This window comes from Sander lucioperca, chromosome 11, assembly GCF_008315115.2.
Source record: "Sander lucioperca isolate FBNREF2018 chromosome 11, SLUC_FBN_1.2, whole genome shotgun sequence".
Taxonomy (NCBI): domain Eukaryota; kingdom Metazoa; phylum Chordata; class Actinopteri; order Perciformes; family Percidae; genus Sander; species Sander lucioperca.
This window is the reverse complement of record NC_050183.1, coordinates 16,695,270-16,718,886: the sequence shown is the minus strand read 5'-3', so window position 1 is coordinate 16,718,886 and position 23,617 is coordinate 16,695,270. Positions and strand designations below refer to the sequence as shown.

At 40.3% G+C, this 23,617-nt stretch overlaps 3 protein-coding genes across 10 annotated transcripts in view; 2 read left to right on the top strand and 1 right to left on the bottom strand.

The window, feature by feature from the left end:
• The window catches only part of LOC116038112 (desmoplakin-like), a 38,830-nt gene extending 29,840 nt beyond the window's left edge, over nt 1–8,990 (top strand). For all 6 annotated transcript variants that reach the window (XM_036006954.1, XM_031282313.2, XM_036006955.1 and 3 more), the window contains one exon: nt 578–8,990. In XM_036006954.1, coding sequence (XP_035862847.1) covers nt 578–8,386 — 7,809 coding nt within the window. In that variant the 3' untranslated portion in view covers nt 8,387–8,990. The remainder of the gene's footprint in view (nt 1–577) is intronic.
• Nucleotides 8,991–9,821: 831 nt separating this feature from the next.
• On the top strand, nt 9,822–19,270 carry tbc1d7 (TBC1 domain family, member 7). Its single transcript, XM_031282343.2, has 8 exons — nt 9,822–10,122; nt 11,585–11,713; nt 11,869–11,949; nt 12,541–12,731; nt 15,124–15,261; nt 16,177–16,322; nt 18,557–18,686; nt 18,795–19,270. The coding sequence occupies exons 2-8, from the start codon at nt 11,602–11,604 to the stop codon at nt 18,879–18,881; spliced, it is 885 nt and encodes a 294-aa protein (XP_031138203.1). The 5' UTR covers nt 9,822–10,122; nt 11,585–11,601; the 3' UTR covers nt 18,882–19,270.
• Nucleotides 19,271–19,332: 62 nt separating this feature from the next.
• phactr1 (phosphatase and actin regulator 1) overlaps nt 19,333–23,617 on the bottom strand; it is a 46,617-nt gene continuing 42,332 nt past the window's right edge. For all 3 annotated transcript variants that reach the window (XM_036007273.1, XM_036007272.1, XM_036007271.1), the window contains exon 13: nt 19,333–20,595. In XM_036007273.1, coding sequence (XP_035863166.1) covers nt 20,580–20,595 — 16 coding nt within the window. In that variant the 3' untranslated portion in view covers nt 19,333–20,579. The remainder of the gene's footprint in view (nt 20,596–23,617) is intronic.

The following is a 23,617-nucleotide window of genomic DNA, read 5'->3' as shown; positions in this document are numbered from 1 at the left end:
AACAAAGCAAATTATATTTCGGCAGTATGCACACAGACTTGCTATTCATGTGTTTTGACTATTTTATAATCAATAACAGTTTTTGGTTCATTCAATTGTTATACATTTAACATTGTGCCATTTTTGGGTTTAGTCTATTTTGTCACATTCACAAAAATACACATACTAATGTGCTGCAGCATGAACAGAAACATTCAATTTGTGACATCACTTCTGTTGCTTTTAGTTAAAATGTGAGCCAAAATGTTGGACCTCCCTTAAGTATTCTGCTGCTTGAAAAAAAAACAGGACAGCAAACATACTTGCTCTATTATTTGATAGTATTAATGTTTTCCATTTTTGGTTTACTACTGTAGTACCAGTACAAATTTAGGTGCAGTTAATTTTGATAGTAGCTTGATCATTTTTATTTAGATCCAAACCTTTTCTATCCCAGTGTCATTGATTGTACGATTGTATACCGTGATATAAAATGGAGAAAAGAAATGTAGGGTTCTTTATATACAGTAAATTTATCAATATATATCCGAGTTGACTAACCTTTTATCTCTCTTTTTTCCCCTCTATTTTTCTGCAGACATCGGCCATGATGCAATCCATTCAGTCCCAGCACAGTGAGATTGTGAATGAGAGAGATGCTCTTTTGTTAAAGTTGCAATTGTCAGAAAAGGACAAAGATCGTTACATAAGGCTAGAGGAGGAACTTAGTCGCATTAAATTGTCCCAAGATTCTGAGCTTCGCAATAAGCAACGTCTACAGGAGGAGATTGAGAGAATGAAGAGGGATGTAGGTTACTGGAAAGATCAGTATGAAAGTAAGGAGGGCCTGATCAGGCAATATGACATAGACAAGGAACGTCTGGAGAGGGAAAAGAACTCTTTGAAAAGTGAGATAGAAAGGCTGATGAGGGAACTCAGGGAGCTTGATGAGATATATAAAAGTAGACTGTCAACCATGCAGAAAGAACTGCAAGAGGTGGCCATTGTCAAAAGAACCATGGAAACTGAGCTGACGAGAGTTAGAGAGCCCCCAACCTTGGATGCCTCCACTTTGGTTTTTGATGGAGTCCGTAAGCCAGTCACAGCAAACCAGTTGCTTGACTGTGGTGTTTTGGACAAACCAACATTCAGCCAGCTTGTGAAAGGGCATAAGACTGTCCCTGAAGTGTCGGTCGACAAAAAAATCAGTCTCAAAGGGACCGGCCCAATTGCTGGGGTGGTAATTGAAGGTCCGAAAGGTTCAGGGTCTATTACTGCACCCCAATACAAAATGACTTTCACCGAAGCCAAGAAAGAGAATCTGATGCCATCAGATAGCGTTGACCTGCTACTAGATGCTCAGGCTGCCACAGGCCACATAATTGACCCCAGGACTAATCAGAAGTTGACAGTTGAAGAGGCATACAATCAAGGTGTGGTTGATGAAGAAGACAGAGAAAGGTTGCTAGCAGCAGAAGCTGCAGCTGTAGGATATGGTGGTCCTGGTACAAGCAAACCCCTTTCAGTATTTCAGGCCATGCAGAAAGGACTGATTGACAAGACCACAACACTGCGTCTGCTACAAGCCCAGGAGTCTGTGGGGGGCATCCTAGATCCCGTACTCAGTGTGTTCCTTCCCAAAGATACAGCTATTGAGCGTAATCTAATTAATGATGACATATATCGTGCTCTGAATCAGAGGCCTGAGCTCTACCTGGACCCAGAAAGTGAGGATGGTGTGACCTATATGTCAATGAAGAGGAGATGTAAGGTAGAGCCACACACAGGCCTTCTGCTTCTTCCTATCCCTGAGAAGGTACACCCCTCCAAACTCATCTTTGATGGTGTTCGGAAACCTGTCACAGCCAAGCAGCTGCTTGATTGTGGTGTCCTGGACAGGCCAACATTTAAAGCTCTAGAAAATGGGGAGAGAAATGTCCCAGAGGTGTCTGTAGACAAAAACATTAATCTGAAGGGGACTGGGCCTATTGCTGGGGTTGTAGCTGGGAGTCAAGGAAAAATGTCTTTGTCAGAAGCCAAGAAACAGCTGCTCCTGCCTGAAGATAGTGCAGATTTGCTACTGGAAGCCCAAGCTGCCACAGGTCACATCATTGACCCCAGGACCAATCAGAAGCTGACCGTAGAGGAGGCATGCGCCAGAGGTTTGGTGGACCCTAAAGATAGAGACAGATTATTGGCAGCTGAAGCTGCTGCTGTGGGATACAAGGATTCTAGCGCAGCCAAGCCTCTCTCGGTGTTTGAGGCCATGAAGAAGGGATTAATTGACAGGAAGACTGGCCTACGCCTGCTGCAGGCCCAGGAGTCTGTGGGAGGCATTCTAGATCCCAATCTCAGTGTGTTCCTCCCCAAAGATACAGCTATCAAGCGCAGCCTTTTGGATGAAAACCTCCGTCAAGCTCTAAACCAGAGTCCTGAGTGTTACCGTGACCCGGAAACTGAGCGTGATGCCAGCTATGGAGCATTAAAGAAAAGGTGTAAGACAGAGCCTCACACAGGGCTATTACTTTTGCCAATCACTGAGAAGCTAGATCCTTCCAAACTGATCTTTGATGGTGTTCGTAAGCCAGTAACAGCACAACAGTTGCTTGACTGTGGGGTGCTGGACAAACCCACACTTAACCAACTAATGAAGGGAGAGAAAACTATTCCACAGGTGTCTGTGGATAAGAAAATCTTTTTAAAGGGGACAGGATCAATTGCTGGTATGGCAGTTGGACCCTTAGGGAAAATGTCTTTATCAGAGGCCAAGAAACAGATGCTCATGCCCCCAGATAGTGCAGATTTGCTACTGGATGCACAGGCTGCCACAGGACACATCATTGACCCCACAACCAATCAGAAGCTGACAGTAGAGGAAGCATGTGCCAGAAGAGTGGTGGATATTAGAGATCGAGACAGACTCTTGGCAGCAGAAGCTGCTGCTGTGGGCTACCGGGATCCTAGCACAGCTGAACCTCTTTCAGTGTTTGAGGCAATGAAGAAGGGATTAATTGACAGGAAGACTGGACTACGTATGTTGCAGGCCCAGGAGTCTGCTGGTGGCATCCTAGATCCTGTACTCAGTGTGTTCCTTCCCAAAGACACAGCTATTGAGCGTAATCTAATTAATGATGACATATATCGTGCTCTGAATCAGAGGCCTGAGCTCTACCTGGACCCAGAAAGTGAGGATGGTGTGACCTATATGTCAATGAAGAGGAGATGTAAGGTAGAGCCACACACAGGCCTTCTGCTTCTTCCTATCCCTGAGAAGGTACACCCCTCCAAACTCATCTTTGATGGTGTTCGGAAACCTGTCACAGCCAAGCAGCTGCTTGATTGTGGTGTCCTGGACAGGCCAACATTTAAAGCTCTAGAAAATGGGGAGAGAAATGTCCCAGAGGTGTCTGTAGACAAAAACATTAATCTGAAGGGGACTGGGCCTATTGCTGGGGTTGTAGCTGGGAGTAAAGGAAAAATGTCTTTGTCAGAAGCCAAGAAACAGCTGCTCCTGCCTGAAGATAGTGCAGATTTGCTACTGGAAGCCCAAGCTGCCACAGGTCACATCATTGACCCCAGGACCAATCAGAAGCTGACCGTAGAGGAGGCAAGCGCCAGAGGTTTGGTGGACCCTAAAGATAGAGACAGATTATTGGCAGCTGAAGCTGCTGCTGTGGGATACAAGGATTCTAGCGCAGCCAAGCCTCTCTCGGTGTTTGAGGCCATGAAGAAGGGATTAATTGACAGGAAGACTGGCCTACGCCTGCTGCAGGCCCAGGAGTCTGTGGGAGGCATTCTAGATCCCAATCTCAGTGTGTTCCTCCCCAAAGATACAGCTATCAAGCTCAACCTTTTGGATGAAAACCTCCGTCAAGCTCTAAACCAGAGTCCTGAGTGTTACCGTGACCCGGAAACTGAGCGTGATGCCAGCTATGGAGCATTAAAGAAAAGGTGTAAGACAGAGCCTCACACAGGGCTATTACTTTTGCCAATCACTGAGAAGCTAGATCCTTCCAAACTGATCTTTGATGGTGTTCGTAAGCCAGTAACAGCACAACAGTTGCTTGACTGTGGGGTGCTGGACAAACCCACACTTAACCAACTAATGAAGGGAGAGAAAACTATTCCACAGGTGTCTGTGGATAAGAAGATTTTTTTAAAGGGGACAGGATCAATTGCTGGTGTGGGAGCTGGACCCTTAGGGAAAATGTCTTTATCAGAGGCTAAGAAACAGATGCTCATGCCCCCAGATAGTGCAGATTTGCTACTGGATGCACAGGCTGCCACAGGACACATCATTGACCCCACAACCAATCAGAAGCTGACAGTAGAGGAAGCATGTGCCAGAAGAGTGGTGGATATTAGAGATCGAGACAGACTCTTGGCAGCAGAAGCTGCTGCAGTGGGCTACCGGGATCCTAGCACAGCTGAACCTCTTTCAGTGTTTGAGGCAATGAAGAAGGGATTAATTGACAGGAAGACTGGACTACGTATGTTGCAGGCCCAGGAGTCTGCTGGTGGCATCCTAGATCCTAATCTCAGTGTGTTCCTCCCCAAAGACACAGCTATAAAGCGTAACCTTTTGGATGAGGACCTCTTTCATGCTCTAAACCAGAGTCCTGAGTGTTACATTGACCCAGACACTGAGCGTGATGCCAGCTATGGGACTCTAAAGAAGAGAAGCAAAACAGAGTCTCACACAGGCCTGATATTATTGCCAATTACTGAGAGGAAAGACCCTTCCAAACTGATGTTTGATGGAATCCGCAAGCCAGTCTCAGCACAGCAGTTGTTTGAATGCGGAGTCCTTGACAAACCTACACTTGACCAACTAGTGAAAGGGGTCAAAACTGTCCCAGCAGTGTCTATGGAAAAGATAGTCTATCTTAAGGGGACTGGACCTATTGCTGGGGTGGTAACCGGATGTGATGGAAAAATGTCTTTCTCAGAAGCCAAGAAACAGATGTTCCTGTCCCTAGATAGTGCAGATTTGCTTCTAGAAGCCCAGGCTGCCACTGGCCACATCATTGACCCTAAAACCAATCAGATGCTGACAGTAGCGGAGGCATGTGCCAGAGGAGTGGTGGATATTAGGGATCGAGACAGATTATTGGTAGCAGAGGCTGCTGCTGTGGGCTTCAAGGATCCTAGCGCAGCCAAGCCTCTCTCAGTGTTTGAGGCCATGAAGAAGGGATTAATTGACAGGAAGACTGGACTACGCCTGTTGCAGGCCCAGGAGTCTGTGGGAGGTATTATAGATCCCAATCTCAGTGTGTTCCTCCCCAAAGATACAGCTATAAAACGTAACCTTTTGGATGAGGACATCTGTCGTGCTCTAAACCAGAGTCCTGAGTGTTACCTTGACCCAGACACTGAGCGTGATGCCAGCTATGGGACTTTGAAGCAAAGATGCAAGACAGAGCCGCAAGCAAGCCTACAACTTTTGCCAGTCTCTGAGAAGTTTGACCCCTCCAAACTACTCTTTGATGGTGTCCGTAAGAACGTCACTGCACAACAGTTGCTTGATTGTGGGGTCCTGAACAAACGGACATTTAAACAACTGATGAAGGGGGAGAAAACTGTCCCAGAGGTTTCTGTGGATAAGATGGTCTTTCTGAAGGGGACAGGGTCAATTGCTGGTGTTGCAGCTGGACCTTCAGGGAAAATGTCTTTTACAGAAGCCAAGAAACAGAAAATTATGTCCTCTGACTGTGCTGACATGCTACTGATTGCTCAGGCAGCCACCGGCAACATCATTGACCCCAAAACAAATCAGAAACTGACTGTAAAGGAAGCATGTGCTAAAGGAGTAGTGGATAAGGAGGATGAATCAAAGTTGTTTGCAGCGGAAGCTGCTGCTATAGGTTACAGAGACCCAAATACTGGCAAGCTCCTCTCAGCAGGCCAGGCCATGAAGAAGGGATTAATTGACAAGGACACAGCTCTACGGATACTTCAGGCTCAAGAGTCTGTAGGGGGTATTTTGGACCCTGCCCTAAGTGTATTCCTAGCCAAAGACATTGCTCTGGATAGGGATCTCCTAGATCAGGACCTATCCCAGGCCCTGAATCGGTATCCTGAGTGTTATATAGACCCAGACACCCAACTAGCAACCACCTATGTATCTCTGAAGAAAAAATGCAAAGCAGATCCAAGCACAGGTCTTTTGCTTCTCCCTGAACCTAAAAAGCCAATAACTGTCCAGGGGCTCAGGGGCCAGGTTTCGGTCATAGACCTAGTGGATGCAAATCTATTAGACCGGTCAGATATGGACAACCTGAGGGAGGGCAGATTGACGAGCCAGGACATTGAAGACCGTCTGCGCTCCTACTTGAGAGGTTCCACCTGCATAGCAGGAGTTTATGATGAGGACAGTGCCAAGGTGATCTCCATCTATCAGGCCATGAAAAACGGACTATTGCGACCTGGGACCACTCTGGAACTGCTTGAGGCCCAGGCTGCCTCAGGTTTTATAGTTGATCCTGTCAACAACCAATACCTGACTGTTAGTGATGCCTACAATAAAAGACTGTTTGGGCCAGAGTTTAAGGACAGCCTGCTATCAGCAGAGAGGGCTGTGACTGGTTACAAACTGCCTGGTACAGACAAGATAATCTCCCACTTTGAGGCCATAGAGAGAGGTCTAGTGGAGAAAGGTCATGGCATGCGTCTACTAGAGGCCCAGATTGCCAGCGGTGGTATCATTGATCCTGAACACAGCCATCGTATTGACGTGAATGTAGCCTACAAGAGAGGTTACTTTGACAAAAAAATGAACAGCATTCTGACTGATGAGAATGTTAATACTAAGGGTTTCTTTGACCCCAACACAGAGGAAAACCTAACTTATCTGGAGCTTAAGAAACGCTGTATCACAGATAAGAAAACCGGCCTCATCCTTTTGCTTATCATGAACAAGAAAAAGCTAGAGTCGACGCTGAAGAACACTATGAGAAAGAGGAGAGTGGTAATTGTGGACCCAGACACTAATAAAGAGATGACAGTACGTGAAGCATATGACAAAGGGTTTATTGACTACGAAACCTTCGTGGAGCTGTCCGGGCAGGAGTGTGAGTGGGAAGAGATCACTATCACTGCTCCAGATGGTTCCACACGTTTTGTTATCATTGACAGGAAGACTGGAAGACAGTATGATATTACTGAGCTGCTTGAAACGCGAGTAATTAATCAATCAGATCTAGATAAATACCAATCGCGTACCATCACCCTTAATCAATTTGCAGATATCATCAGAAACAAGACCAAACATGAAACATCCTCATCATCATTAACGTCATCATCATCACCTTCAAGATCATCAGCAGCCGCAGGTACATCTTCAGTGATATCATCATCATTAACTTCAAGAACATCAGCATCCCCGGCTACATCAACAGTGACATCAACAACTTTAAGAACATCAGCAGCCTCAGTTCCAGCGTCAGTGACATCCTCATCGTCATCATCATCATCAGTCCTGTCAAGACCCTTATCACCTACTCTCGCCAAGATGACCACAACAAGAACTACCACTGTCACAGAGCGAAGTGCCACAACCAGCAGTTTAGCCCAAGACTCAACTGACTCCCTTAGGAATATATCCAGTGTATCTGTCAACCTGGCCTCTCCTGTTGAAGCAGTGGGGGAACAGGAACCCGTGGGTGCCATCTTTGACACAGACACTTTGGAGAAGATAACCATCACAGAGGCTTTGAATCGAGGTCTGGTGGATTCCATCACTGCACAGAGACTGCTGGAGGCTCAGGTCTGCACTGGAGGACTCATCAATCCCAAAAATGGCCATAGGCTAAGCATCCAAGAGGCCACCCGCCTGGGCATAATAAATGACGACATGGCCCCTAAGCTCAAGCCTGCCCAGAAAGCCTTCTTTGGCTTTGAGGATATAAAAAACAGGAAGAAGATGTCTGCTGCTCAGGCCATGAAAGAGTCATGGCTACCATATGAGGCAGGGCATAGGTTCCTGGAGTTCCAGTTTGTAACAGGTGGGCTTTATGACCCAGAAATGGGCTGTAGAAGATCCATAGAAGACGCTGTAAAAATGGGCTGGATGGATGTGAAAGCAGGCCAGAAGCTCCAAGACATAAGACACCACACAAAGAACCTGACATGCCCCAAGACCAAACTTAAGATCTCTTACAAGGAGGCTCTGGATAATTGTTTGGAGGAGGAAAGCAATGGGTTGAAAATGCTCCAGGCATCATCTGTGTCTTCCAGAGGGATCAGCAGTCCTTACAATTTTGCCTCTGGCCCAGGATCCAATGCTGGCTCCAGGAGTGGCTCACGACAAGGCTCCCGCAGGAGCAGTGTGGACCTAGGCTCCACCTCCTCATCAGCTTTACAAAGTCATACTAGTCTCACCACCTTCTACGCCTCATCCACCAAATAAATCAAGAAAAGTTCCTGCACATTCATACTCTTGCAAATAAATCAGTTTCTTAAAAGTATACTGATTGTTTAGATAGGAACTTGTCTGTGTTGTATATGATAAGACAAATTCTAAAATAATGTTCTTAAACTGTTTGCATAATTTTAGATTTCAGCTTTGGTGTTGCTATGCTTTTAAAATGCCATAGTTCAAACAAATGATCGTAAAAACAAACACTACCGAGATGTTTTTTTGTGGAAATGGACTAAAGTGTGTTAAGATATTCAGATTTAAAATAAAGTGGATGTTGATATAATTGCGGGTGCCTTTTAGAATTGGAAATTATTGCCATATTCTTGCATATAGTTAGTACAAATGTCATTTTCAAAATCTTCATGGAATGTTATTTCTTTTAAAGCTTTGCATTGGTAACAAAATGGTGTTATGTTTACATTTATTTGTCATCTAAAATGCCTGTTTTGTGAGGGGAAGGATTCAAGGTTTGGTTACATATATTAGCTTAACTACGTTTTTTAATGAATCAGTTGTTAATCATTGTTTTTTGCTCTTTAGTGCTTTGTAACAGTTTCTCAATATCTCAAAATAAAACTTTGTGTTTTGCTTATAATATGGATTCATGACAGTTCATTCATGTTCAGTTTTCATGCAGTTTTGATAGCTACATCAGAATCAGGTTTAATGCCCAGTAGGTTTTCCCATACAAATAAAAAGCAAGTACTTCAAAGTCAACAAACTTTGAAATACAACAAAAACTGATGCTTAATTATGCACTACGGGCCCACTCAAAATAAAACTAGGCTACAATTGGAGGTAGTGGGCATGGATGTATTAAGACAGGGGGTCTTCAACATTTTTAGTCCAAGGACCCATCAGCTGAAGAAGAGACGGAACAGGGACCCCTTACTATATACAATGTATAAAATTGAGCTGCATATACAAATTGGGCCTACAATAATGTGTAGGTTGGCCTAGAGCCCTCAGATATACCTTTTTATGGTGCATACAATACTAAGCTATTAAAATAATAATTGATGACAAGTTCATATATTTATACATAATGTCAAAATGTGGAACAGTAAATCCTTAAGCTTAACTGTATCTGTGGATGGCTACCTTACCTATAGGCCAGTAAGCCTATCATCAATGTTGTGTAAATTAAAAAAAAAAATATATATATATATATATTGTTTTAAACTATCAAACAATAATTTGGTGCCCCCCCTGCAAAACTCTGAGGACCCCCTGTTGAAGATCTCTGTATTAAGCATACTGTCTATGGTATTAAGAGAACTGTAGTGGGGCGTGGAGGAGATAACACCGGAAGACATGCTTACTTTGCTTTGAAGTTGCCTTCAAAATAAAAGCATGTTTGGGACCTTTACCGTACTAGCGTCACGAGAAAGACATTTGGAATATTCTGACAGCGATTGCTACTACTCTTTTATTTAGACAGTGCAACGCGGAAGTGTTCCGATAACAACAACGGTGGTAGCCATGTAGCTAACGTTAGCAGGTCGTAAATATATTTTTAGGAAATGCTGTGTTTGTCTGCAGTGCTACGACAACGTCCACCTAAATGTCTGTTAACCGAGTAGTCTCGCCGTAAATGTTAACGTTACAGTAACAGAAGGCGCTTCGTCCTTGTTGTCCTGTACGTTGGCTGAAGTCATGAAGTTAGCTAGCTAGCTAAATAGCTTAAAGCCTGTCTGCGTGAAACACACCAGTAACGTTACAAGGTAGGAGTAATGTTACCTATTTAATTTAACAAACATTTATCACTCCATTTTGCTAACCTACACGTGTTGAAATAAATCTACTAGAATGAAACACTGCACTGCGCTGTCTTTGTCAGCCTCACATTTATAATTTGCTTCGAAATCGAAGGATTTGTTACATGATGATGCAACAACGTTAACGACGACATAAACCAGGTCTTCACGATCTGCTCTTCAGATCCCTGCTGTCCTTTACTTCAGTAAAAGTAAAAATACCACACTGTAGAAATACGCTGTTACAGGGAAACGTCCTGCATGTAAAATAGTGCTTAAGTGAAAGTATGTAGCCTAAGTATAATCATGAAAATGTAGTTTAAAGTATAAACATGTCCCCTGGGACGATTGTACACTTAGCTATATACTATATCATTAGGTTATTATTACTCATGCATTAATATAAAAGCAATGTTTTACTGTTGTAGTTGGTTGAGGTGGAGCGTAACTATTTTGTATTGGACTTCGTCTAATAATTATTTTCATTATGGATTAATATGTTGGGTATTTTCTCGATTAGCTAACGTTAATCAATAAATAGTTGTTTGTAAAACTTCTTAAAAATTGTGAGAAATGCTCATCGTAATTACCAAGAGCCCGAAGTGACACCTTCACAGTGCTTTGTTTTGGCTGATCAATAGTCGAGAATTCAAGATGATTACAAATGACTTACAATGATTAAAATTTAAAAAAAAAAGCAGTAAATCCTCACATCTGTGAAGCTTGGAACCATACAATGTTTTAGAATTTTTTTATTTTTTGTGTAACATTTATTTATCCAGGTAAGTTGATTAAGAACAAATTCTTATTTGCAGAGACGACCTGTCACATTCACACAGTTCCACATTACATACCTGGAAGCTGCCCAGTACAACCACAGTCTGATCTGCTGGCCACTGAGCAGCTCCACTGGAGCTGTTGGGGTTAAGGGCCTTGCTCAAGGGCACCTCAGTGGTGGTAATGAGGGAGGCAAGACAAGTGCTGCCCTTTTTCACTTTCCCCACCCAGATTTTATCCTGTCGGTCTTGGGATTGAATCGGCGACCTCCCGGTCCCAAGCTCGCTTCTTTAACTCCCCATACACGTATGCAAAAAAAATCTTAATTCGTTCACTTACTAGTTACTAAGCTTTCAAATACACGTAGTGCAGTAGAAAGTACAATGTTTCCCCCTGAAATGTAGTAGAGTAGAAGTATAGCATTAAATGGCATGAAAGGAAAAGACTTAAGTAAAGTTAAAGTACCTCAAATTTGTACTCAAGTACAGTACTCCAGTAAATGTACTTACTTATACTCCACCACTGGCTCTCATGATAAATAATAGTAAGATACAGATCAAATGTTGTTTTAGTCTCTTTTTGTCAGCTTTTTTTTGCCTCTCTATGCCACACACACTACACACTAAAGTTTTTTTGGAAATGTTGTGTTTAGGCGCCACTGACCAAAATATGGCTGACGACCCTCAGAGAAATTTCCGCTCTGCGTATTATGAGAAAGTGGGCTTCAGAGGAGTGGAGGAGAAGAAATCTCTGGAAATACTGCTCAAGGATAATCCTCTGGGTTAGTAACAGTTCATATTTCCACATCCATTTCTGTCTTAACATGGCTTACATGCTGGAATGCTTTAATGTTATTCCTCATTTGTTTGTGGTTGAGTTTTGGAGCCTGTAAGTCAGTTATTGTCCTGTTAACCAATGTTCTCACTCTTCTAACAGATCTAGAAAAGCTGAGCACCTTCAGTCAGAGGTTCCCCCTCCCCTCTATGTACAGGATCCATGTGTGGAAGGTATTGTTGGGTAAGACACATCACACAGTAATGGTGTGCATTCCCAAAAGTGCATGTATAACAATCAAATGTGATTTATGCATAAACTAGTATATAGCCACGACGTTTCACTTCCGGGATTGCTCCGGTGCCGCGGAAAATTCTGCTGGATGTCACTCTTTTCGGCCGGATGTCCGTCACCTTCCTCTTTCTTTGTGATGGCATTCTAAACGCTAGTGGATTTCTGAGGACTATGGTTAACTGCTCCTCAGATCTCTGCAGGGTAAATCCAGACAGCTAGCTAGACTATCTGTCCAATCTGAGTTTTCTCTTTTGCACGACTAAAACAACTTTTGGACGTACACATGTTCCACCAAAACAAGTTCCTTTCCGAGGCTATTTTGCAGCGGCACCATTGCTCCGCTCGGCGCTTAGCACCGCCCATGACGATTGTGATTGGTTTAAAGAAATGCCAATAAACCAGAGCATGTTTCTCTCCCATCCCGAAATGCTGTGTGGAGTAGCCAGACCCTCCTCTGCTGCGCTGTGGAGGAAGGTCTGGCAATGCGAGACTATGCATGAACTAATGATGCCAAACAAACAAACTCTCCTGTTCCTGCAGGAGTCCTACCTCCCCACAGTGACTCTCACGCTCTGGTGGCTGGCTACAGGAAGGAGCAGTACCAGGACATCCTGGAGGCTCTGGAGGTGATGAGATACACCAACGCTTCCACACCCTCCACCCACGTCTACCTGCGCATGTTCCAGCTGGAGAACCAGGTGCTCCCGCGGTGCTCCGAGACCTCCACCCCGGTAAGATGAAACACACACACACACACACACACACACACACACATACATAAAGTTCAAAGTTGTGCTGTACTGTCCATGCAGGATTTATGACAACGGTGTTTTAGATGCTCAGCTAAACTAATAAGAGAAGAATGTAGAAATGTCATACTGAGATATAGAGGTTTGTAGTTAGTGACACAAACAGAATTTTGAATATGACCATCATTTTTATTTCTTAAAAATTCACCGGTCACAAGTCAGCCGGAATTCATAAAGGCGTGGGGCTTTTTTAGTTTGAACAATTTAGCTGTTTTATGTTTCAGTTTTATTTCTTGCAGCACCCATTTTACACATCAACCTCGCAGACAGTATAACAACAGTCTGAGAATGTGTGTCGATGTGTGTCCTGTGGCTGCTTTTATTCAAATATGCATCTCTATTCTTCTTCCTGGTTTCCATCTCTTTAAATGCATGTATGAGGATTTTGGCTGTGAAGATGTTGCAATTATTGAACTTAAAGCAGCCATATTATGCTCATTTTCAGGTTCATAATTGTATTTTAAGGTTGTACCAGAATAGGTTTACATGGTTGAATTTTCAAAAAGTCCTGAAGGCAGGACACATTCAGAAACCGTATCTCACTCTAAACAGCATGGATGGATTTTTTTCAAAGTTTGTATGTGTGTGGAAGCACCAGAGACACAACATAACACCCCAAATCCCAGAAAAAGTGATTTTTTTTCATTAAATGGGCACTTTAAAAAACGGTGAAAAAGTTAAACAAATGAAACCCCTTGAACTGTGAAATTTCCCTTAATACTTTTCTCATTTCACCATTTTTTTCCCCCATTCAGAACACAAGACAAAATAAGAGTTTACTTGCAAACCGCAATGTGCAAAATAATCGTTTTTCTCGATTATTCTGTTTTTGTGATCATTAGGAGCCAAAATCGTAATTGCGATTCAAATTTCGATTAACTGCACAGCCCTACTGAACACTGATATATGAATTGTTTTAACGAGCTTATAGTAATGTGAGCACAGTCTGATTTTGATTTTAAAAATATATTCACATCTGTAAGTTAGTAGCTGTGGTACCATCAAATGACTAAGTTTCAGGGAAATGACAAACCATGCTTCATACTGTGGCTCATGATAAAGTCACTGCAATTAATGCATAGCTCCCTGTTTAAGCAGCCCACACATGTTAGCACCAAGCCTTTTATTATGAATTCATAATTATAGAATCATGAAGCAATCTTTACCACGAAAACTCTTTGGTTTTCAGTTCCACATCAGTAACCCACTAAGTAGGTCGATACTCTGGACCATATTTAAACAGGGAAACCACAGACTTGCATTTAGCAGTGGGAATGTGTCCTAATCACCCTGCATATCCCTGCTGTCAGTGTAAGAGCCATGTAGTGTTTTGCCTTTGTAACTATGTATTAGCCCTAATTAGTGACTCACGATTACTTAAATGGGTTACACGCTTATTATATACGCTTATATACTATTTAAAAAAAAATGATCCATCTGTTTTATGACTCTTATAAGTTTATTTTTGCTAAGAAATAATATATAAAACTCCTTAAAGGGTAACTACCGTTTTTATTTTTCAACCTGGACCCTATTTTCCTATGTTTTTGTGTCTGAGTGACATTTGTCCAGTATTAAGCGAGATCGCTGCAGCTGACAGCGGCGAAACAAGCTACAATGTAAGTTAATGGGGCAATTATGCAGCTTGTATTTACGTTCACAAAAGTTCTGGTTTGGCCACTGACAGGCTCAGATTAATATTATAAGTGTCTGACAACATTATGGAAAGGATTTCTAAGGAGGTCAACCTTTCTGCGTTCGCTAAAGCCACCAGACTCCATGTAAATAAACGGATCATTTTTTGCCGGTTACAACGTTCACGCTTAATGCTGGAGATTATTGTTCCTATCAGTCACTCACACACCAAAACATAGGAAAATAGGGTCCAGGTTGAAAAAAACGGTAGTTACCCTTTAAACTTTGATGACACAGTGCCTGTATATACAATTTCAAATGTTGGAAACGAAAGAAAAGTTGGAACGAGTAGTTTATAAAACGTATGAGACACACTAGAGCTCGTATTGTGATAAATCTCACTCGCACCACCCTATTCAGATTGCTCATACTCAAATTTCCCTTTGCTTCCTTTATTCTTTGGTGCTGTAATGGATGATGTTAATGTGGTGTGTTGCTTTTTTCGGTTACACTTGAGGTATCTACATAAACGTTTATGACATAACGCTTCTTTTAGTAAGCGTCATTCGGTTTTTGTCATGACAAGTTATGGTTGGAGTTAGGGTTCATGTGTCATGATAGTGTCATGTCACTCTTATGTAGATACCTTCAAGTAAAGTGTTACCCTTTTTTGTTTCAGGATGAAGAGAACGAGGACTTCCTCTCCATCAGTCGAGCCATGGAGGAGATCGTAGACGATCCTGTCGATTGCTATTGGCTGATCAAGTCTTTCGTCAATCAGTTCCACACAAAGTTTGGAGACTCAGTGCCCCACCTCGTGAGTGTCACATTTTCCTTGACTGGACATTTTTCAGAGCGTTCAGCTCCGTTTTGTGGCCTTCATCAGTGGATGGAATTCAAACAAGTAAAGCTCGCAAAAACTTCCCATATGTGGATCTAATTGCTAAGAATTTTTCATCAAACTTTGAAAGCAAATTGATTACCAAAAAAAAACAACCTTAATTGATCAAAAAAATTGTTTATAGAGGACAACAGCTACAAAAGTGGATGGTGACATGGGTCTTGAAATGATTGTTACAGAATCAAACTGTATATATTTGTAAAGCAAAATGAATTGAAGGCTTTTGTTGGTCGTTTTTTTAATTTATTTTCTTTATAGCCCTGGTGTAGTTTTGAACACGCATCAGGGCACTCAGCATATGAAGTGTAAATTTAGCTGATAAAGTGGCACAGTTAATATGACAAATATCTCATGACTCAGGAGTAGGGCTGCACGATATGAGGAAAAATATGCAATATGCGAAAAGGTTGTTGAATGTCGCGATAACGATATTTCTTGCGATAAATAAACGGATATCAAAGCGTACTCAGTTCTGCATTTCTGCTGCTTTCAGTATTCTTCTAAAAAAATAAACGAAAGGAAATATTTCCCAACATTATTTCATTGAACAAATGTAACACTGAATTGAATATAAAAGGCACCACTAAAAAAGAATGACCGTATCTTTTTAAACTGTAATTTTCTACCGATATCTTCTTTCAACTAACACAAAACATCTCACGATTTGTCGCAGTGTTCCGCGATGTGTATATTGCGCCAGTTGATATTGCGATAACGATAAAAAAAAACCCGATATATTGTGCAGCCCTAATCAGGAGTTTGGATCACATTTAAAAAAAAAAAAAAAATGTGCATCACTGTAAAGTAAGACTTTGTTGTCTCCTTCTGTAGCCGAAGAGCCTGGAGCATTATCTGAGTCAGGAGGAACCTCGCCTGCTGAACCATCTGAAGAGCTGCGGAGCCCTGGCTCAGCTGCCCTACAGCATCTGGTTCAGACGCTGCTTCGCTGGCTGCCTGCCCGAATCCAGCCTCCAGAGGTCCCAAACCTGACATCAGATCACACTTTCACTGAACCAACACACAGCAGACTTAGATTTTTCGAGATCTTTCTTTGCAGCTGCCCATGATAATATTCAGGCTTTTTGCGTGATCTTCTAACTCCATTCCCAGTGGTGGAAGAAGTACTCAGATCTTTTACTTCAAAGTAGCAATGCTACAGTGTAAAAATACTGTTACAAGTAAATGTCCTGCATTCAAAATTGTACTCGATCAAAAGTATTACCATTAAAGTATAAAGTATTAAAAGTTTAAAAAAAAAACAAAAAAAAAAACATGCAGAGTAATAGAAATGAGTGAATTATAATGATTGGTACATTAATGTGTTCATCTCTTTAATGTTGCAGCTGGTGAAGGGGGAGCTAAATTTACTTCCTCTATGTACTGATGGGTAGCTTCACCTTACATAAGTTATCATAAATTAGGTGATTTTATATTTGTTCTATTAATAATCTAAATCTGCAAAGTAACTAAAGCTTTACAATAAATGTAACTGGGTAAAAAAGTACAATATTTGCCACCAAAATGTAGTAGAGTAGAAGTATAAAGTAGCATAACATGGTTAAACTCAAACCTCAAAATTGAGTAAATGTACTTAGTTACATTCCACCACTGCACATTTCTGCATAAATCTGTGCTACTGGGATCAGACTACACAAAATGTGTCTCTCAAGATGTCAGATTAGATGATCAATTCTACTCGTTAAACCCCACCCAATAGTAGCTTGTCGTTTTTTTTAGGACCTGCATGATTTGCAAAAGCTATTGGGCAGGAAAGGGCCTCCTGCTCTTTCCATTTACATATTTGCCCCGGTAATTACTAATGCTCTAAGAGGTTAGTGTTTAAAAAAGAAAAGTCATATCATGTCATGTCCAGTGTTTCCCAGAGATGAGAAAGCAATTTGTCTACTCTTTCTTCAATGCCTAACGAATCTATCTCTTTCTCTCCCTGACCCTGTCTTTCACTGGTTGAAGCCTGAAAATATTGTAAACAAATTAATAACATAACTAATTCCACTGGTCGGACTGTTGAGCTCTGTTTCAGACTGATACCTCCGGTTCAGGCTGGTCTTCATCCTCAACACGTGCCTTTTTCAGTCGTGGAAAATACTTTTCAATACTCATCTGGATTGAAGCAGCAAACATTCAGTGTAAGAGTAAAAAAATGACATAACATTATTTATAATACGTTTATTTGATTCACAGCTGCTACATATAGTGTTTTGACCTCGACAACCCAACTTCATTTTACCGCAAACTTGCGACTAGTTAACTTTCTAAAGCAGGCACAATCGCTTGTTTGCTAAGAGTCGGGTCGGGACTCCAACATTAACACACTGACAACATTATAATCAGAATATAAAATATGTTTTACAGCACTTTTTAATGTGTGATTGTGTTAAGGTGTTCACGAGATACCAACCTTTCGTGAACTTGTGAATTTTGCCAGCAGCCTTCTCTCATTTTCATGGAGACAGACTGTGTGTGTGTGTGTGTGTGTGTGTGTGTGTGTGTGTGTGTGTGTGTGTGTGTGTGTGTGTGTGTGTGTGTGTGTGTGTGTCAGAGAGACAGAGGAGAGCAGGGAAAGGAAATGCAGCTGAATGAATACACTGCATGTTTTAAATGGCGTTAAAAAAAATAAAAAAAATAACGAAACGCAATATGTGACGGCCGGTGTCGATTATGTTGCGCACCGCCACAAATTAGTCTGTGTGTGGGAAAGACTGATGTCATGCCCAATACTCATTTTAGTTTCTGCCTTCCCAAAATCCCATACACGATTTTGTGTAGTTTGATCCTGGTGTTTAAGTTGTATCCAGACATGCAGCTACACAGAGATAATAAGCAACAGGATTTGAATTATTCTCAGTGGAAACCTGCCACACAATGAATACCAGTGTTGAGAAAGTGTTAACGTTATGCAGTGCCTTATGGGGGCACAAGATCAAGAAGAGACAAAGCCGTAACACCAAAGAAAACAGCAGAATACAACTGTCCAGTCCTAGCTCAATGTTTACATTTGTTGCTCAGCTCGAAAGCTCCAGATTGAGTGAGAGTCAAGAGACAGCCTCTGTATTTATGTCTGAATGAACTGTTACAAGGGTACATTTTTCTCTATCCTTCTCGTTCTATACAAATGATGAGCCTTTTGTTACATCTTGACCTTAAAGTCTTCATACTGGTCAAATGAGCTGAGCCCTTTGATTCTTTTTAGGGTGTGGGACAAGGTGATCAGCGGCTCCTGTAAGATCCTGGTGTTTGTGGCCCTGGAGATTCTGCTCAGCTACAAGATCATGTTGATGGGGATCACCCGGCCCGGAGGCGTGGTCAGGTTTCTGTGCAATGTGAGTAAACAGCACAACACTTAATGTTGTTGTCCAGCAAACAGAAATGCATTGTTTTTGTCCTTGCAGTAGGTGCCTGTGTAAAAACCTCACAATAATCCCTTTCAGATACCGCAGGAAAACACAGACGCCATTGTGACTAAAGCCATCGACTCGTGGCACAAATACTGCGGAACTCCAATGCACGCTGTATAGCCACATGGAGCACACGCACATCTGCGCCCAGAGGTGCTTTTTCCCAGGATTCCAGACTTACTCCACTGAGAGACTAACAGACTGTGTCCCCGGGGATTCGTCTCTGTATGACTGAACTGAAAACTCATCATGGGCTACTTTCAGTAAGCCCTGAGGACTTCCTGAGATATCCCAGCTTTCCCCAAAGAATAGAATGAACTATACATGGAAAGGACACTGGAAACAGCTGCTATACAGAGTGGATGCACGAAGAATGCAAGGAGGCATAAACTTATTTTTTTTAATAAGTTTCTTTCTTTAAGAAACTGCATACATCATAGAAGACTCACAATAAATTAATACCCACATGCAGTTTTTTCTGCTTTACAAATAAAAACATTTGAAAAGTCTCGCTTACTTTCTTTGCTATGTACAAGTCTTTCATAATTCTGAGAACATTTGTCTCAAAACATTTTTTACAACATACAAGAGACAGTAATATTACCGACGCTTGTACATACACACTCACACTGTCATAACACAACAGATCAACCAGTTCTCCCGTTAATATGGTCAAAACTGACAATTCATGAACCTAATATGCACTGTAAATAATAATAAAAAAAGTGAGGTGACAGGTTTTTTTATATTCTGTACCATCAAAGGTTCATCTCAGACAATAAAAAATGAAATACAAAATAAGGAAAAGTCTACTTTCTTGTAGTTTGGCAGAAAGTTCGGCAACATTTTACTGTGTCTAAAGATACTACTCTGTATCAAACTCAAGTTAATTTGGCAACTTTTAAATCCCTGTAAACAATACTGTAGGCACAGTGACACAGTAGGTTACTGAACTCTCAACAGCAGTCACTCTGGGATGCATTCAAGATTGCGACTTCCACAGCAAGGCAAGTTGCTTTGGTTTAAAATGGGGATCTGTAGTCTGAAAAGTGTTTTGAGCTCTTGAATGCAGCCCATAAACAGATGTACAAATGAGGAGAAATTCTGAAATTGTTGACAAATGGAGGTGAAAATCTGAAATTATTGCTCAGTTGATTGATGAGTAATGTGTTCGGAGATGTTCATTTTTACTATTACTGGCTTGCAGAGAGCATTTTAGGATTTTAGATCATTTTGTTTAAAGATTCAGCTGCCTACAACAACACAAGTTGTTTGAGATTTTAATTCCTCTGGCAAAATGAGATCAACCATCACTGAGATGTCAACTGTGAAATAACGCTGTGCCAACACAAGCACGAAAAACATCAAGTCCAGTTGGGAAAGGAGGGAGAACATGGTGAAAGGCAAGAATACAATCCCTGTCCTCACCTCCTTCTGTTCACATCCTCGAAGTTGGCACAGGTTCTGTGTTTGACTTCCAAAAGCCTTTTTCAAAAACAAAAAAAGTGCTGCAAAGTAAACTCGCTGACACTTCATGTTAAAAAAATTAAAAGCTTTTGAATATCAAGAAGTCTGTAAAGATCTCCACTAAGGGAAGACGTCAGTTGAGAGTTTCATCTATTTTCACTTGTAGAAGTGTTTGCTCACGTTTCCTGCGACGGCCGCAAAACACGAGTTGTGCTCATGTCCAGTCCGTCAGTTTGAAGTCGACGCTGGAAAGGGTAGCAGTTAGAAGTATGAGGGCAGCAGGGAGCAGTCTCAAGACTTGAGGCTCGGTGTGGGAGTATTAAAGCATGGCCGAGATCTGAGTAATCCACCTTATGGCCGATGAAACCTGCAGGGAGAAAGCACAACAACAAAGAGAAAGTGAAGAACTTTATAGAAATGCTGTTGGGTGGTTGTTCACTATACCACTAAATCATATCAAGTTTACTATGACTTTTTAATGACATACTATGACTTTTTCATGCCACTTTTTATGACGTACTATACTATGCCTTTTTACAATGCTTTTTATGACATAGTCTATTTTGACTTTTTCATGACATACTATACTATGACCTTTTTGAATTTTTTCAACATACTATACTAGACTTTTTGACATTATGACTTTTTTTTGTCAAAGTTTTACGACATACTATACTGTCTTTTCGAAATACTATACTATGTCTTTTTGACATACTATATTATTATACATACTATATATATATATATATATATACAGTATCTCACAAAAGTGAGTACATCCCTCACATTTTAGTAAATATTTCATTATATCTTTTAATGGGACAACACTGAAGAAATTACACTTGTGTAAAGTACAATGTAAAGTATTAAGTGTACAGCTTGTATAACTAAATAAGTATAAATTGGCATGGTTTTATGTCGGTTAGCCTAATAGCTGGTTTGATTTGCATTGAGAGATGATTTTATGGAAAGTACCCCATGCCAATCTCTAGGTATGGTGAAGGGGATGTGATGATGTGGGGCTATTTTAATTCCAAAGGCCAAGGGAACTTTATCAGGATGCATAGTATCCTGGATCCATGAAATAACTGGCCTTTAAAAATAAAAATCTGCCTGCCTCTATGGGAATTTAACATAGGGATGTACTCACTTTTGTTGCCAGCGGTTTAGACATTAATGGCTGTGTGTTTACACTGTTATACAAGCTGTACACTTAATACTTTACATTGTACTTTACACAAGTGTAATTTCTTTAGTGTTGTCCCATTAAAAGATATAATGAAATATTTACTAAAATGTGAGGGGTGTACTCACTTTTGTGAGATACTGTATATACTATGTCTTTTTGACATACTATACTATGACTTACATGACACTCTATGACAAACTAAACTGACTTTTTCTTGACTTTTTTATGACATACTATACTATGACTTTTTTATGAAATGTTTATGATATACTATAATATGACTTTTTATGACATACTATACTATGACTTTTAATGAAATTTGTATGACATACTATGACATTTTTATGAAATACTATACTATGTCTTTTTGACATACTATAAAATGACTTTCATGACACTTTATGACATACTATACTATGACTTTTGGAATTTTTTCAAAAATACTATGATTTTTTTATGATGCTTTTTATGACATGCTATACTATGACTTTTTTAATGAAATGTTTACGACATACTATATGTATTTTTGACATACTATACTATAACTTTTTCATGACATACTATGACTTTTTTAATGAAATCTTTATGATATACTATGACTTTTTCATGACACTGACATAGTATACTATGACTATTTGACATCTATGACTTTTTTTATGAACTTTTTACGACATACTATACTATGAAGCTCAGCGCAAATTCTCTCAGGAAGACTTCTATATTACGCAATCACCACTATCTCTCCCTAAAACTATTTAGCTGTTAAGAGGCGTTTACTTTTCAGTAAACCAATCAGAATTGGCCACAAAATTCATGATCCAATCACAGCATGACATCCTGCTTTAAATGTCTTCTCTCCTTGCTATCAGCTGTCTGTTCAGGCAAATGTGCAACCCTCCTCCTCCCCTTCCACCTCTGAGCATCGCAATCATTGCAACCTGAGTCCCTTTCCGGCAGACAGGTCCTTCGTTCGGTCTCTGGGTTCCCCCTCCACCATCACTAGTGTCTAGGCTCCATCTGGGGGAATATGTTGGCTTCTATACCCCTTTAAATATTTTTAATGATGGAGTCTAATCCCCAAAGACTCTGTACACTTCATATTATGCTTATTTTCAATAAATATTTGCATATCTGCAATGAAGTCTCTCCTGATTGAAATGACTTTCATGACACTTTATGACATCTATGACTTTTTTATGAATTTTTTTTCGACATACTATCTGTACTTAGACTTTCAATGAAATTTTTACAACATACTATACTATGACTTTTTATGACATACTAATACTATGACTTTTTTATGACATACTATACTATCACTTTTTTAATGAAATCTTTATGACATACTTTACTATGACTTTTTCATGACACTGACATACTATGACTATTTGACATCTCTGACTTTTTTTATGAAATACTATACTATGTCTTTTTGACATACTATAAAATGACTTTCATGACACTTTATGACATACTATACTATGACTTTTGGAATTTTTTCAAAAATACTATACTATGATTTTTTTTATGATGCTTTTTATGACATACTATACTATGACTATTTGACATCTATGACTTTTTTATGACATTTTTACGACATACTATATTATGACTTTTTATGAAATTTTTATGACATACTTTACTATGACTTTTTGACATACTATACTATGGCTTTTTATGACATACTATACTATGACTTTCCTGACACTTTATGACATACTGACTTTTTATGATTTTCTTCGACATACTATACTATTATTGTTTATAACATACTATACTATTATTGTTTATAACATACTATACTATTATTGTTTATAACATACTATACTATTATTGTTTATGACATACTATACTATGACTTTCTATGACATATTACTTTCTTTATGAAATTTTTACGACATACTTTACTATGACTTTTTTTTATGAAATATTTTATGACATACTATACTATGACTTTTTTATGACATACTATACTATGACTTTTTTATGACATACTATACTATGACTTTTTTTATGACATACTATAATAAAATAAAATAATTTATACTTGATTAATCCCGCAAGAGAAATTACAATGTTTTCACTCTGTTGTTACACACCTGAAATACACACACATGCTCAGTACCTATACATGCACAAATGGCGAGATGTCGGAGTGTCCCGAGCAGTTGTGGGTTTGGTGCCTTGCTCAAGAGCACCT

Coding starts and splice junctions, on each gene's coding strand:
- tbc1d7 (XM_031282343.2), top strand. CDS start 11,602: ATGGCTGACGACCCTCAGAGAAATTTCCGCTCTGCGTATTATGAGAAA. Junction 15,262..16,176: donor GAGACTCAGTGCCCCACCTC/GTGAGTGTCACA, acceptor CTCCTTCTGTAG/CCGAAGAGCCTGGAGCATTA. Junction 18,687..18,794: donor TGGTCAGGTTTCTGTGCAAT/GTGAGTAAACAG, acceptor AATCCCTTTCAG/ATACCGCAGGAAAACACAGA.